At 49.4% G+C, this 16,873-nt stretch overlaps 1 protein-coding gene across 4 annotated transcripts in view; it reads left to right on the forward strand.

Moving 5' to 3' along the window:
* Window positions 1–14,093, forward strand: part of STX16 (syntaxin 16) — a 29,430-nt gene extending 15,337 nt beyond the window's left edge. For 3 of the 4 annotated variants that reach the window (XM_054698469.1, XM_037500842.2, XM_037500856.2), the window contains 7 exons: window positions 6,539–6,646; window positions 7,058–7,198; window positions 7,984–8,149; window positions 9,175–9,266; window positions 9,813–9,956; window positions 11,211–11,291; window positions 13,567–14,093. In XM_054698469.1, coding sequence (XP_054554444.1) covers window positions 6,554–6,646; window positions 7,058–7,198; window positions 7,984–8,149; window positions 9,175–9,266; window positions 9,813–9,956; window positions 11,211–11,291; window positions 13,567–13,671 — 822 coding nt within the window. In that variant the 5' untranslated portion in view covers window positions 6,539–6,553 and the 3' untranslated portion in view covers window positions 13,672–14,093. The other variant, XM_054698467.1, reaches the window with a different exon arrangement.
* Window positions 14,094–16,873: the final 2,780 nt, after the last annotated feature.

Here is a 16,873-nt window from a genome sequence, read left to right on the forward strand (position 1 = left end):
GTTTCCTATCTCATTGACCAAAACAACAATCATGGTGAATAAAAATAAAAAAACCTACTGATGTAGCTTTTTTAAAAAAGGGAAGAGTCAGAAGGGGAGGATTTTTGAAATGCCTCGGGTAGTGGATCTTTATTTGTAGTCAACTGTAGAGTTAAAATCTCAAGTGTTTTCGCCACTGACCATACCTTATCTGTCTGTCTGTCCCCTTCCTTCTCTCCTGTTGCTATCCCTAAATGGATGGGAACACCCTGTCTCCTCAGGAGCTGGATGAGGTACTGTGTTTTGAATATTTTTGTATTACACTTGTTTTCTGAAGTCTTTGATCATATTTAAAATGCTGACAGTTTATACATATTCTAGCATTTGTTCTGACTCCTTACAATTGGCTGTATTTGATCATTTTACTGAGGATTTATTTAACATGTTTTTCCACCAGGTGAATTGATGTCGAGGATGGATAAGAGCGCTGTTTCCCCCTCTTGGGAAAGTATCTCAACTTTAGAAGCAGTGAAAAATTTTCGGGCACCTATATAAACTGGGTGGTTAGGATTATGTAGGCAACCCCTTGGTTTCTGAGACAGATGCAGCGAGGTTGCCCGGGCGGGGGCATGAGGGCATGGTGCCTGTCGGGGCCCCCAGCCCAGCCTGCCGCGGCCTCGTCACAGCCCTTCTGTTGGGATTCCAAGCTCCTGGTGACCGGGCCGTTCTGCCCTCTGAGCAGCACGCTTCTGGCCTTCTCATGACTTATTAGCAATTCACCCCAAAGCTGGAGAGAGCGCGCTGGATTCTCGGAGCGCTGTAGGGCTGAGGGAGGGAAGGCCAGCTGTGGTTGTTGACTTGCAGCTCTATTACCCGCTTCGACTGTGAAGGGTAAAAAAAATAAATATATATATATATATATATATATTTTTTTTTTTCCCCTAAAGATGGACCATTTCAAGAATAGTGTGGGGTGTTTTTTGCTTTCGTTTGTGTTAATTCACGAGTGTGAGCAGTGCGGAGGGCTTGTTGACACTCGTACCATTAAGAAGCGAGGCTCATCCGTGAGGCCGTGGAAGGTGCTCCCAGACACTCTCTGGGGGAAGGCACACCTTGGTGTGGGCAGCGAGTCCCACTCTAAAGAAAATAACACATTTAGACTTGTGCCTACTTGGAAGATTTCTGAGAAGAGACACAGAAGCCGTTACCAGTGGGTGCCTTCTAGGAAAAGTCTTCGACAGAAGAGAAACTTCCTTTCTGTTGCTCATCCCTCTCTTGCGGTGGAGCTGTGTTTGAAAGCCATGTGCCTGCGTTACTTTTGTTGTTAAAAAGCGTTTAGAATTTTAAGACCGACCTTAGCTGGTAACTCACTGAAGCAGGTGCCCTGGCTGCCCGGCCTGACTCGGGAGCCCCGGCCAGCTCCGGCTGGAGAGAGGCTGCTTCAGTGCCGGCAGCCCCGGGGCGGGCTCTGGGGTGTGCGGGTGTGCGCGCATGTGCTGACCAGACCGAAAGCCTTGAGGCTCAGGGGTTTGGAAAGCAGCTGCTTTTAGAACAGATGTTAATGAACCGTTTGGAAATAGGGGACGTGGGCCCCCAAAGGGAGGTGTAGAGTGAGGGAAATAGCGAAGAACCCAGCCGCTTAGGTCAGCAGTACCGGCCTCTCCTCGGCGTGGGCCCCGGCTCTGGTCCTGTTTCCCTGGGCTCTGCCGCCCGAGCCCTTCCCGGTCTTCCTGCCTCCTGTTTCAGCCGCCAGTTCCGGACACGGGCTACTGCTGTGGGGACTGGAGACTTGCTTTCCGTCCTCCGGAACCCGAGTGCTAACAGCGCTTCACCTTTGTTCCCGAGACCCTGGGCAGAGAAGCACTTTCTCCACCACACCCTCCCCTGCCCTGTGTCCCCGACTCAGAGTCCAGCCTGCGCATCCTGCCACTCCCTCCAGCCCTGCCTGCGCGCTGTCTCCTTTGTCCAGAGCCATTATGTCTTTCTGAAGTGCTGTTTCCAGAATTGTACAGCATGTTTTTTAATTTACTTCATTTATTTGTTCCATACGTTGCTGACTCATTGGGCTAATTACCCCTGCTAAGTGCCAGGTGCTGGGCTGGGAGCTGGGGGTGGGCTCGGAATGGTGTCTGGGGCCTGGGCACCCCACGGCAGCAGCTGGGCTGCGAACCCATGTCCTCCAGGAATACTGAACGTGACCCCAGCTCCCGGTCCCCCCCCGGTAGGTGAGATCTGACTGTGCGGTGGGGCGGCTCAGAACTGGCCTGCCGTCTGTCCACTTGAGTCTGTCCTGCTCAGACCCGCTTAGAAACCTGTACCTTGCGGGGGCCACTCTTCATTCTTTTTCAGAAATGCCAAGTCGGGGGTCCCCTGAGAAGTGTGTCCCTCTTCTGCTCCCCTCCTATGACAAAGTAATTCCTCAAGTCATTGAGATTTTAACGGTCACCATAGGAAGTTTGAAAAAAATGGCAAGCTGCACGCATCCAGCTTGCAAGCACACGGCCTGGGGAGGCCGGGGATTGGGGGGGGGGGCGCAGGCACTGCCTCACTGTCTGCCTTCATCACGTAGGGAGCAGTCCCCTCGCAAGCTATGCCGTCAGGCCTTGAAAAGGTCAGGTACCTGGCGTTGTTGCTCCCTGTGTGCCTGTTTGAAGGGTTGATCTCAGAGTTGAGAAACAAGGACAATGATTACATCTGAGGACTTTTTATCTCTATATTGTCTGTACATTTAGAAAGTGTCTATTTTGAATTTTTATTAGTTTCATAATCAGAAAAAGTAAACTGCTTTACGGCTGTGGCAGATGTTTCTGGGAAAGGCAGCTCTGACACCCCTGACCGGTGACCCTCATGCTTACCTGTTCCCTCAAGGGACCTGAGGGCTCCTGACTGGCTGTCGGCATCACCTGCCCTTGCCTGGCGAGGTGTGCTGGGGCCTGACCCTCAGACGGCTCCTCCACGGCCGCCTGGGGAAGCCCAGCGGCCATTTTCCATGTCCCTCTGGGCTTCTCAATTGTCCACTGCCACAGACAGCCCAGAATTGTCGGTGTGTTCCTCTTTAGCAGTGCGTCATGGTGGGGTTCCTGCGTGTGACTCTGCAGAGCACATTTGCCATTACCCTAGTTTGAGAGTGCTCTTCGTGTGCCTTCTAGGGAGACTGTATACTTGGAATAGCAACATTTATGGTGGGGGGGGGGGGGGGACGACTCTAAAGAGGCAGGTGCGGGTGCCCTGATGGATGCGAGAGAGCTGGAGCTGAGACCCGCCGGGGGGCCTGTGGGTGTGCCCCTCGCGCCCTGAGGGGGGCCCAGCGCCTGTGAAGTGGGGTCAGTGGCTGTGTGTGAGGGCCATGCACCCCACAGAGCACGGTGGATGGAGGTACAAATAAAAAGGCCAGAATTATTCTCATAAATACAACTTTTATAACTTTTTTCTTATTTTGAAAAAAATGCAGGGTTTTTTTTTTTTTTGTGCTTTAGAAGCACAAGTTCAGCTGAGAAAAAGCTTTATATCCGTTCATGTCCAGTGGGACTGAGTTGAAATGCAGTGAGGATAAATACAGCGGATTAAAATCTGGCAGTTTTTGAAGGTCTGTATTGAATAGGAGGACAACGTGAAAACCCATCAAGTCTGGATCTTAAAAGATAAGAAAACATGATTTCAAATGGGAAATGAGGCTTCTAAAGTTGGAAGTGGAAGGGATGATATTTTACACTTAAAATGTATTTTTCTTATGTTCCTGTTTGTTCACATTTCAGATAATTGACATTTCTCTTCAATTCTGTTTTTCTATTCCTAAAACCTGGGTTCTTGGTGTTTTTTTTCCCATACAGCACACACTGTGGTGCGCGTTCCAGATGCACACACCACAATAAAGGACACGTGTCTTCTGAGTAGGGCGCCTCTCCTTGCCGATGAGGTTTTCCTAGCCCTGCCTGGGGGCGGGCCAGGGAGCGGGCGGCTATAGGAATCACAGAATTTATTATTCCGTACTGGATGTTTGCAGTCCCGAAGAGTCAGCTGTTCTGCTTCCTGAGGAGGTTGTGGTACAGCGCCGGGGGGAGCTAGCTAGCTCCTGGCCCCACCTTGAGGGGTCTCCACATGAGCAGGTCTCCTCAGGACGCGGCAGAGTGTGTTCGCCCCAGTTCTGATGGATGCGCCTTTGTGGGGAACACATCTCTCATGTGAGAGCAAGTACGGCTTAAAAGAGTTGAATCCATTTCAACTAACAAACGTGATTTATAATTTCTCGTTTATTTTCAGATAAATTGACACTAATTACTATGTAGATAAATTTAGGTAAATACCATTTCTGTATCTTTTTTTAGTTTAATGTGTATTTGTACGCAGCACAAAATAAGATCTTGAATTTAAAAACCAAATTAAACAACTTATTATTACTTTATGGAAATAAGGTGTAATAATGAAAGATGGTAGACTCAGCAGTGAGCCGCCACAGTGGAAATTCCCCGAACCAAGAAGAGGCCCCCTGGCAGTTTTAGGTTTGGCTTGGTTTAAGCAGCTGGAGGTTGAAAGTTAAGTTCCATTTAGGAACAAGTCTTTGCCTGGTACCTGCTGTAGTGCTGGCAGATGCTGAGACTGGAGGTGCTGCCTGCCTATTCAGGCACCCTCCAGAAAAGTGGCACACCTCTTGGTGGCCGGAACTGGAGTTTTGAGGAACAAATCCGCCTGTCATCATCCGCACCAACTCTGCGGGGTGAGGTCTGCACCTCAGTGTGCAGGCGATTTTCTGCTGACTCGATGGGCTCATTGGAGCTGTCCCTCAAGGTCTGGTGCAGCCGATGGGGAGCGGAGGGGGCTGTCGTTGGTCTAACCTCAAGGTTTATTGTCCTGGTTTGTTTTCTTAGCAAACTGCGGTTGTGTTTCATGGGCCTGCCAAAGTGATGGGCAGTTTGTGGAGTGGATGAAACTTCTGGAATCAGCCTACACAGGTTTTGATCTGTGACGTGATAGCTTTGTGACCTTGGGCAAGCTACTTAGCTTTTCTGAGTTTAAATTTCCTAATTTATACCTAGCTCCCCTTGATTTTTCTGGTGAGGGTTAAAATAATAAAAAGAGGATAAAATTCCTATTAGTGAACTCTTAAAAACAAACAAGGTGGTGGTGCTTGAAAATTCACCACTAAACAGACTCTCAGAGCCCCAGATGGCTCAGGTTGTGTGACACATGATTTGTTTGAGACCTGAAATGACACCGTGGACCTGCAGGGCCCACACTGCGGCCGAATGCCACAGACTGAATCACGACTCAGGCTCTGGGGACTGGGATTCTGGTGCCCTCAGCACGGTCACTGTGCCAGATGCACTCCCTGAAGGCATCCACATGCCCTGGGCAGGTGGGGAGAACCTCCCCTAGGGAAAGGGGATGTGAAAGACACCAGTTGACTTCTCGGGGTTTTGCTGTGTGTTCTCTGTGCAGGATTTAAGGCCTTTTACTTTCAGAATTCTTTTAATCTAGGTTTTTCTCTGTCAGATATTTTCCCCCTTTATCTGTGGAATTTTAAATGTGGTCTTGATCCTTTATTGTTAGGAAAGCAAACAAGTATTTGCTGAATGAATGAAAAAGTAAATTTAGATAAATGCAGTGAAAGGGTAAGAAAAGCAATATAAATTCTTCACCCAATTCTTGCAGTGTGATTTAGAAAATTTGCAAAGTATTACCTATAAAGGACTTTTATATGCTGTTTTCCATTATTTTTTGATCATCATTTGGGTCTTTTGAAACTGGCATTTATAAATTCTGAGCTCCGGAGGGCACCTCAAGATCCTTCCCACCCCTTGCCTGCCTCCAGGCAAGAGAACAGCATAACCAAGCCAAACCCGTGATTTTCCTCTCATTCTTAAAAGCTTTCTACGCCAGTGTATTAGATAGGGAAAATAAACACAAACTATCGGTATCATTTAAAGTAAGTGGAAATGTGGCCTGTGGACATTTAACTGAAGAAAAGAAATGGCAGTATAAGGTTGCAGTGAGATTTGAAGGGTTGCTTTTGCCAAATGGCGGCTAGCTTGCGAGCCGTTCTAGGCAGTTCTTTCGCACATTTTAACACATGGCTAATGATCTTGAGACTAAGATGACTGGGCCAGCCCTGTTGACAAAGTAGGCTACATACATGTAAATAAGCCTTGCTGCCGGAGATGGTCTGAGTGGTCCCTCGCAGCCCTGTCTTTCTTCCCACTGTGTCTGGGCACGTTGATAGTTGCTGTGTGTGCAGTGCTGTCGCGGCGCTGGCGACCGAGGAGCCTTTCTTTTAAGGATTTGCTGTTGACTTTTTTCGTGACATTTCTATAACTAGGTCACGTCAAATTCATGATCACCAGTATATCCAAGGAAATTAAGAACTGGTGCCTGAAAAAATAGGAAACAATTGCAAATCCTAGCAGCATCAAAGAGCGTTTATAGTCCAGGCAAGCACACTGACTCCTGTGTTTCTATGTCTTCTTATGGGGCAACATTTAAAGGGGAGTAAGAGTGTGCTTATCTACATGGAATTTGAGTGATTTTTTTTTTTTTTTTTTGATGTCCCTTTATTCCCCTGTAGCTGGCTGATGACCGCATGGCTCTGGTGTCAGGCATCAGCTTAGATCCAGAAGCAGCGATTGGCGTGACAAAACGGTCACCTCCTAAATGGGTGGATGGCGTGGATGAAGTAAGTTGAATGTTAGTTTCACACTACTTATTTTTTGGTTAAAGTAATTAGGGCATTAATGTCTTCTAGCCTGCCTGCTGTGGAAACTGGGGTATCCGCGCAGGAGTTCACATCCCTGGAAATGCTTTAGTTTTAGGGTTATTTGCGTTACACAGCACAGGTGGTGTTCATGTGTGTGCTTATGAGTTGGGTCTAGTAGGAACAACTTGAATTAAAGGAAGAAATTGAAGAACTGTGTGACAAGGAGCGGTATTTGAATTTCTGGTCATCCGAATTAAAAGTTGCTCACGCATCAGTGAGCCTACAAGTTGGCTGAAGACTGAACTCTGTGCGCTGAGTGTAGCTAATTGTCTCTGAGGCAGACAGCTCCCTGGCAGCGTCAGTGGAGTTCTGGTGACTTCATCTGTTTAGATCCAGTACGATGTTGGCCGGATTAAGCAGAAGATGAAGGAATTAGCCAGTCTTCATGACCAGCATGTAAACAGACCTACCCTGGATGACAGCAGTGAGCAGGAGCATGCCATTGAGATCACCACCCAAGAGATCACTCAGGTGAGGATGGGCGCGGACCCCAGCAGGAACGGGCGTGTCCCAGCCATGGCACTGCTGTCTCCAGAGCCCTCCCGCGTTCAGCTCTAGGTCCCTAGCAAATCATTTCCCCTCCCACCTGGGTGCCCAGGACCTTCAGGAGGCCCGTGCCCCCCGCGGTGGGCCATGCTGACCCCGGGGGAGTGGAGATTGCGGGTAGGTGCTGCTGCCAGTTGAGCCCAGCTTGGAGCATGACCAACTCAGTTGTTTGATTTCAGCACCAATACCTTCTGCTTGTCTGCTAGTGCCGGGGGTGAGGGTCATGTTAAAAATGGTCTCAGAACTGAAAAGACCGGGAGCCATTGGCCCAGACAGAGTGTATGAGTGTCCTAGAGAAACGCACTATCCTGGGAAACATTCTCGTAAAATTTTAAATTTCACCAATTTGTAAATACCATGACTACTTTTCAGCCTTTAATTTTAGCTGGTGCTGTGGGGAAATGCCTGGGCTTCTGGGAGGTCAGAGTCCTGGTACTTTGCCTGTCACGGTGGCATGATCTCGTGCGGTCCTAGTGACTCTGGTGTTCTCATCTGTAAGATGGGAGTAACCGTAGTGTATACAACACCTGGCCAGACCCAGGTCCGTCTTCCAGGATGTGTGCATTAAGCCTCAGGTCATTTTTCTCTAGTCCCCCGCCCCAGCGTGAGCCTGATCAGCCACCTGTTCGGCTTGGACTGGTAAGGGCAGAGGCATTAGAGCCGTCGGCTTCCTCTCTGGTTTTCTGTTGAGCCACGGCCCGTTCTCTCAGCTCTTCCACAGATGCCAGCGTGCTGTGCAGGCGCTGCCCAGCCGGGCCCGCAGGGCCTGCTCAGAGCAGGAGGAGCGACTCCTTCGCAATGTGGTGGCCTCGCTGGCGCAGACGCTGCAGGAGCTCTCCACCAGCTTCAGGCACGCGCAGTCGGGCTACCTCAAACGTGAGTGTCACCCATGCGATACCAGGGAGTTTGGGGTAATACAAATTCCAACACTAGGACCATGGAACTGCTTTTTTTTAATCCCTTTTAGCTACCAGCTTTCCATTTCACCCATGCCTTTCATTGCTAGCCTTAGCGCATCCATGCCCTTCGCGACCAAAGGAGGCCTCCCCTGCCCCGACGTGAGCCAGGCCCAGATGGCAGCCGAGGCTGGGGTAGCAAAACAGCTCACATCTAAGAAAACAAAACTTGTTTGGGTCAAGCGTGAAGAATTTGAAAGTCACACTAGCATGTTTAACAAGGCTATAGCCATTGATAACTATACAAACAGTTGTCTCTGAATTAAGCTCCCTATCTGTATAATGACAAGTTTTTGAGCGGTCCTGAAAATCTTTCCTGGGGGCGCTGTAAACGGGGGCTCCTCCGGCACTGGTGATTCCCTTGGTCTCCCTTTTCTCTCTGAACCACGCAGGTCGGGTCTCAGCTGCATCCTCATTCTGATTACCTGTAAACTGGGTTTTTCTATACTGCCACTGCAGTCACCAGTATCCCCGCATATTTCCCCCAAAACTAGTTCTCCCTTCCTCTGACAACGGGCGTATTTGTATTTTAATTTTTTTGACTTCTAAATTTTGATTAGGACCATTTGGAATTCTTTACTAGAGATGCTTCTAGAGCGAAATATTGATTTTTTTTTTTTTTTTAATGTTTACGACAGCAGTTAGATTAAACATTTCTGCTTCATTTAGGGCTTCTCAGATATTCATGTCATTTTGCCATTCGCTTGGCATTGCATGGATTATACACATTGACCGTGTGATTTTTGTCTTGAATAGCCCAAATGCTTGCATATCGTTGTGCGCTTATAATCCCTTAGTCTCCCTCACCTCCGCTGGAGATAGGCTTCTTTGAAAGCTGCTCTTGCCATTTTGTTGAGTTTTACTCTAGATTTCCCCTTTTTAATGGTGTAGCAGTAACCAGGGTGGTTTACATATTCGAGTAAAGTGAATTCCTATCTATGATAGGCATGAAGAATCGAGAGGAAAGATCCCAGCATTTTTTTGCTACATCAGTACCACTAATGGATGATGGAGACGATAATACTCTGTATGATCGGGTACGTGAAGGGGCTGTAGGATTAATACCTGTACATTTGCACTCCATTCTCTCTCCTTCTCCTCACAGACTTTTCACTGCTGTGCACTGCAAAGGGACCGGCATTGCTTGACTTGTCTGTCCATCAGGTAGTTTTTGGCAGTAGGCAGAAGGGCAGTCATGGGGCCCATGCTGGTTCTTCCTGTCCAGGGGTTCCAGGAGACCTTGCCTCCTGCCTCCCAGTGCTGGGGGAGCAGTCTGCACATCCCCTCTCGGGGACCCGGAGTAGCATGGGGTTGTCCCCGGCGGGTGTGCTCCCAGTCTGTTGGCAGCAGCAGACCTGGGGTCTTCTCCACACCCCCTGCTTTGACCGGCAGTGCCATAGACCTGCTCGTGTGGGGATTTGAATCTCTCCGGTGAGGGAAGAGGAAATGCTTGTTTCTGCGCTTCATAGAAATTGTTCTGGAATTCATTTTCCTTAAATTATACCTGAAAGGTACACACCATAGCTTTCTTGAAGGGAAGGAAGCAACCCTAACATATGTGTTCTGTGCTTTATTTTTGCTAGGGCTTTACAGATGACCAGCTGGTTCTGGTGGAGCAGAACACACTGCTGGTGGAAGAGAGGGAGCGTGAGATTCGCCAGATCGTGCAGTCCATTTCTGACCTAAATGAGATCTTTAGGGACTTGGGAGCAATGATTGTAGAACAGGTACGTGAGTTTGCCTTCTTCATCAGTGGGTTTTCCTGCCATAACACCCGGTATTTCTCCAGACTTTTTTGATTCTGCACTCAGGAAAAAATTTTGAACCTGTCTTCCAGAGTGAGTGAGAGAGAGTGTGTGTGTGTGTGTGTTGCATGTTTGTACAAAAAATAATGTACATATACTGTTGTCAGTCCCTTAAAGGTATTCAGGTTTTGTTTTTTGGTTTTTTTTTTTTTTTTTGGAGGGGAAGATAAAGAAATGTCATTACAAGTTCTCAAGTTCTCCTGTGCTTTGCCCACATCCAGGGGTCGCATTGGAACACCCTACTTTGGGGACCTGTGAGTCCTACCTACCCTCAGCAGGGGTTTTGGCGATAGATAAGATTTCCCTTCTGCTTTTGACAGGTTATTGTGTAATGCAGCTGGAACTGCTAGCTTTCAAGTAGAATTAAATTGTTTGTTCACTGTTAAAATCTGATTAGGGCATTTTATTATCTTGCCAGGAGGGATTTGGGTCCTGATCCCCCTGAAACCAGCTGCAGAATGGAGTGTTGAGGCTGTGGAAGATCTAGTTACATTAATTACTCCTGCGGCTCCCCGGGACCGCTCCTGCTATCTCAGACAGTGCCTTTCCACAAGGAGCCCTGTTCTCCCATAGAGCCCAGTGTCCCTTTTCTCTATTTGAACCAAGAAATTAAACAATTAAAAACAAAATTCTCCTCGAGGCAAACATTTAATTTTAGATGGTGCATTGGAGCTTACCATCTCTGCTCTGACCCTTGGAGACCTGTGCTGACGTTTATAGACTTGATAGCCAACACCCAGACCTAATCACAACCGGGCCTGGTGTGACTGGCGTGCTCTGCCTACTTGAATCCAAGTATCTAAGCAGCACCTGGACATAGAAGCTGGCCGTCTGCTGCTTAGAGCATATTTCCACTGAACCGTATATTTTAAAGCCCCGGTAAGTCCAAATGTGGCATATCCTACAGTTGCTAAATCCAAAATAGAAGCCTCAGTTTGTTAGTATTTCTTTCTCATGAGCTAGACTTTATTGCAACTAACACAGCACTCTGCCATTGAGTGCCTAATATTGCTTGATGATGGATTCCAGAGCTTTCCGTGTGTACCTTTACAACACAGTTAAGTGAAACAGATAATCCTGTGGGTAATGATGTCTGCAATCTGCATATCTCATTTTTGAAGCTCAATTTTCCCGCTTGCAGCTATTGATGGCTTATAACTGTCACCTCTTACTCAGGGCACAGTCCTTGATAGGATTGACTATAACGTTGAGCAGTCCTGCATCAAAACTGAAGATGGCTTGAAGCAGCTTCACAAGGTAATATCTTTCAATAGTTGAGAATTTGGGGGCCTATTATCAAATACCAATGCTCATAAGAGGATTCTTGCGTCATAACTGCCTCCTGCTTCCTGCTTGTTGCCGACTCTCCGTCTCAGAGTGTGAAAATGTATGACAGACGGTTTTACTCAAACCATGACATGGGTTGTTGCCATTTTATTCCAGTTAATGACTCCAGGGGCACCGCATGCCATTTGAGATTGCCGAGAACTCCCTTCCGTGACAATAAAGTCTGAAGGAGTAAAGGTTTTCCCCTTTAGAAAAGATTTCATCCCTCCTCAGCCTCCTTGCTTTAGATAATCAGTTGAATGGGCATTTGCTGAAATACTTGTTGAGCACTGTCTGTCTGTGCTGCCAACTCAGGCTTTTCTTGTTGTGACACATTTCTGATGAATTGCTACTGAAGGATCATTCTGAAGAAGATAAAAATCTAATTTTCCCTTTTAATTACCACAGTCATCCATTTGCTACCTTGAGAAGAGCGTAGTGTGTTGAAGTGAGAGTATTAGCTCTTATTCTTTGCTAATAAGGTGGCTATTTCAGGACTATTTTTCTTGATATTTGCTAAAAATTAAAGGAAAGCATCTTAGAAATCTTGTAATCAGTGATGAGAAGCATACATACGCTTGTAAATGTAATCGGGTGCGTGTTTTCTTTAAAAGGAATATGCTACTTGGCAATTAACATAGGTTTTGTCCATTTCCTTCCATTTTGAGTCCCCGTGGTATTTCTAGCTGTAGAGCAAGCATTTCCCTGTTCACCGAGTGCTGCCTGTGCTGCCTCGTCATTATTCTGAAGCCAGTTGTTCCCTGTGGCAGGTCTGATCCCACCCAGTGGTGTAAGGTCACCCAGGTGACACCCTGCACAGGTCCGGCCAGAGCCCTTCGCTTCCCTGTCCGCACGCGCAGGGCCTGGTGTGGGGGCCACTGAGGCGCCTGAGTGTGATGATAAAGAAAGGCTTGCCCTGTCCAGCGAAGGACTCTCAGCATCCAGAGTCACTTGAGCCCCAAGCCTGTATATTAAGAGTGAAAAATGAGGTGAGTTTCTCACTCCACGGCACCTAGGTTTTGATGTGCTGGTGAATGAGGCGCTGGCTTCGTGGTTTCTTGAATAAAAACGAGTGCACCGTGTTGTGTAATATTACACAGGTAAAGGGGAAGGCTTTCTCTGCTGGAGTGTGCAAGCGTAGTGGGAACTAAAAATTTTGTTTAGGTTCTACTTCTATAAATCAGGTTGAGAGGTTTTAAAGTATGTCGCTTAGCACTGGCTTCCCTGGTGTCCTGGGCTGCTGATGAGAGCCATGAGCGCGCTCTGCGTCTCTCTCGAGTCACAAGCCATGGGTGCGTGGCGGCCGTCCCGTCCCGTGCAGATGGTCGCTCTGTGCAAGCCACCCTCGAGCCAGGTTTCCCCTCGCTTGAAGAGTGGCTCCTGGTGGGTGTGGAGCTGAACTTGGGGAACAGAACCACCAGTCTGACAGTTGCTGGGGAACACGGGAACAGCGTGGACATTCCTAGCAGCTATATTCCAGGTTGTCTCCTCGTCCTTGCCTGTGACGCAGCCCCTGGAAAGGGCAGAGCGTGTTCTCCTCTGCTGCGGTTACAGACACCCCCAGACTCTCCTCTCCCCACTCTCTGCTCCAGGTTGGCCCCTGGCAGCACAGGGTCACCAAAGTTTGCACTGTTTGCAGGCGGCTGGGCTCCCGGTCGGCTGTGGAGAGCACAGGCCCTAGGGCTCTCTGCTGTCTGCGCTGTGTCCTCAGAGCGCAGGAGAACTCAGCCCGGGTTCTCTCCAGGATACGTGGCACCCCCGGGGCACTTGCCCTTTGTCTTTCCTAGAGTGAATTGTTTTTCCTGTCTCCACGTGCAGGGCAGATGGGAGCAAATGTCAGGCCAGAGCCCTGCGTCCTGGCCGTGGGCGTGGGCTTGGTTTTCTAGGGGAGGGGGTGTATTTTCATCCCAAGAACTGGGTCCAGAAACGAGAGGCTTCCCGCGAAAGGAGATGGGGTCCTCCCAGTCAGCCGCTGGAAGCATCACTAGGAGGAGGAGAAGCAGGCCTGCTGTCTCGGTCTTAGCAGCGGGTCCCGCGCCTGTTGCGTGCGCCCAGGGTGGGTTGCTACCGCGTGGGTGACTTCTCTGGCGCTGTTGGAAGCCATGGTGGTGCCGCCGCCAGTGGAGGCGCCGGTCCCACCGCGGAGTCAGGAGGCCGGGCTGTGGACGGTGGGGAAGTGACTGCCTTTTCCCTCCTCTCTCTGTAGGCAGAGCAGTATCAAAAGAAGAATCGGAAGATGCTTGTGATTTTAATATTATTTGTCCTCATCATTGTCCTCATTGTCATCCTCGTCGGCGTGAAGCACCGCTAGTGCCGTGGGGCTGCGCCTCGACCGTGGTGGGCCCGGCTGCCCGCAGGGGTGCAGCTGCCGTCGAGGGGGCCGCCTCCCTGGACCCTCCTTGCAGCCGAGCTCCTCGCGGGGCGGGGCTCCTGTCTTTCCTCCACTGTCAAGAGCTTTGGGACTTTGGACTCCGCGGCAGAGGAGATGGAGTCTGAGTCCCGACGCTCGTTAGAATGTGTCTCTTTCAGAAAGAGAAAGTGAGTTGAAGGTTTACAGACGCTCCGCAGTGTGTATGTGCTGTTCTTCGTAGCAGTCCTGTCTGAGTAGCGTGTTAAAGTAATTTTTGGAATTTTTTTTTTTTAAACCATATGGCTTATAAGAAATTTGGTACCAAAAATTTATGAGTAGAGGCAAAGCTGCCTCTTCAGCTTTCTCTCTGTATTTCCAGTTGAAAACAGAGAAGTCCTTTAAGAATTTATAATCTGTTCCCCATTAACTTAATTTAGCCTTTCCATCACTGTTAATGATCAGAGTAACAAAGTGTGAAAAATACGAAACCATCTGATGAACACACTCAGCGGGGTCAGTTAGGACAGCGCCCTGAGTCCAGGTCCCTGGTGCGCGGAGTCTCCTCTTCTGCAGTCTGTGCACTGCGCTTTCTCCTGCAAACCAGAAGGGGTTACCCGGCAAAGCCACCAGATTTCAAAGTTGGTGATACAAACTAACCTCACTTTCTATTCAAAGGGAGCTCGGCAGCGTGGTGGAAGTTGCCAGAACCAGCCGGCGTGTCCGCTGCGCTCACGCACAGCCATCCCTGCTCAGCCCATTACTCATACACTAACTGCATAATGACCTGCTCCAACCAGACACCATTTAATGAGCTGTGAATTTACACAGAGGCCATTCTAAATGGGTCACCCCATTCAGGATTAGTGAATCTCAAATTATTAACCAAACATCACTCCATTTCAGAGTAAAATATTCCACCGGTGGTTTGATTTATTGGCTCCTTCATTGCCACTTAACAGGCCCAGAAAGTAGGCCTGTCCCGCAGAGGGTGGAAGTCTTGACTAGGTAACCCCTCGTGTGTGAGTGTGAACCGGATTCCCACGGTGGGACGCTGTGGTTTCGTGCTTAGGGTCAGCGTGGTGCCTGTGTGCCCCAGAGCTGTCGGGTCACGTGGGAGGTAACGGTGGTGACTGAAAACTTGTTCACGTTTCACCAGCCTGGAGGCACCAGTACAGTTTTAATGATCTCTGTATAATTTTTGATGGCTTTTCCCTAGTTTTTATCACTCTTAAAAAGTTTAAAAGAACGTGACCTCATTAAATGTGCTCCATTTATTTTGGGCCAGTCACGTTGACTTTTAGGTGGTTTCCAAAAATTTACACTCCAGTCCAGAGATTTGACTTGTCCAAACAGATCATGTCCTCACACGCCCAGCCCTGGTTCTCCCTCCCTGCCTCAGTACAAGGCCAGGTGGCCACGGGGCTAGGGCGTGCGGGGTTCCAGGGTGTAGCATGGGGCTCCCTGACAAGCCCTTGCTAGGAATTTTGGGGTACCTTCGTGGTCATCCTGAACCCTGGGGCGTGTGTAGGTCTGGGGAGCAACTGTAGGAGTCCTTCAGTCCCAGCGGATTAGAACTTGACAGTGGGGTCCACCAGCTGCTCTTCAGAGTGGGGCTCTTGGGCTTGGGGGGCTGCCCGCCGGATGGTCCTCGGTGGTGGTCAGACTGGCTTCTTGTTCAGGCTTTTCAAAAGCTCTAAGGAAAGTGACCCTTTGAGAAAGGATCACCGTTTATTTATATTTATTTTCAGGGAGGAGGGACTAGGGTTGTTTTAGGGTGAAATAATGGGCCCAATTAGGAGGGGCTTCAAGGGTCTTGTGGGATGGGGAACCAGTCTATGCAGCTATCTGCTGCTGGGGCTCCCTGCAGGGGCCTGTGCCCCAAATTGCGGGGCTTCACTAAACGCTGTATTTTCTCTTGAGGCTTACTTGGGGAAGGAGCGCAGCGCGGGGGGGAGTCAGAGAAAGAGGATTCATTGTGTCCAGGTAGCTCAGGGTAACCCCTCTCTTGACCTGCTGACCGCCTACGCCTGTGCTGGCTGCCTCTAGGGCTCCCCCCGTGCCTAGGAGGGGTCCGAGAAGAAGGCAAGCGAGGCAGGCTCCTTCTGGGGCCCCTGGTGTGTTCTGGGGTGGCTCTGTGTATCGGGGCAGGAGGAGAAATGTGAATGTTTCCTGTCAGACCCCCAAAGCGCCTGATCTTTCCCGAGATTGTAACTGAAATCTGCTGTCTCTGGTTTTATTAATTTCGGGGTTGGGGGGGAGGTGCTGGCTTCACCATGGGCGTGAGGCCGTGTGTGTGTCTCTAATTTAACGGATTTACCGCTTTCTCCGCTAATTGAGAGAGCATTATTTATTTGTTTTGACACAAGTGCTTTCAGTGTTTTTCCAGCTAATGGCTTCTTAAAGGTAATAAAACCCTTCCAACCTAATTGGTCAGATAAGACTTTTTTTCTTGTGTGCTTAAATAAAGCAATTAGTGAAGCGCTTCTATCCAAAATGACTTTTTTTGTCCTTTTCTAAAACTAATTTACTGTTACTGGAAACTTTTTGTACAATAAAGCAGTCGTGCACATTAAAGAACACCCTGCAGTCCGAGTCCTCATTTCACGCCGGGTCTGTGGCGGGAGGGCCTGGCCGCTCCGCCGTCGTCGGTGGGGCCGAGCGAGGGTGCCGGGTTGTGCCCGAGGCCTTTGCCTGCGCGTCTGGAAGCCCATCTGTCTGCTAATGGACGCCTGCAAAGGGCCGGTCTGCGTGACCACCGGGGAACTGCCGTGGGGCAACACTTAACTTGTCTGATGAGCTGTGTGCGTTCCAGATCTGCTCAGAAAAGGGGGAGGGTGTGCCCTGCCGTACGTGAGGCTTCAGGAGATGTGAATATCTAACCGAACGTTGCTCGCCTGTCACCCCCAAGCGTCCTCGGGGGTGACAGTCGAACCCCGAGCCATTTCCCTTGAACGTGTCTGTGCCCAGGCTCGCCCTCCAAGGCCGGGGTGGTTTTGTTAGGAGTGTGGTGTGTGGAGTCGCACCCGTCTGTGCGAGGGCGGGAAGCTTTGTGTTCTGTCAAGGACGTGTATAAAGATTGGGGCCCTGGCGGCTGCGCGGCCGCTGCCGCATGGCATGTCGGCTCCAAAGCCCATCGGCCCCGGAAGCAGCCTCCTCTTACTGT

The sequence above is a fragment of the Talpa occidentalis genome, unplaced genomic scaffold, assembly GCF_014898055.3.
Source record: "Talpa occidentalis isolate TD23 unplaced genomic scaffold, MPIMG_talOcc4v2.1 talOcc4.10, whole genome shotgun sequence".
Lineage (NCBI taxonomy): Eukaryota > Metazoa > Chordata > Mammalia > Eulipotyphla > Talpidae > Talpa > Talpa occidentalis.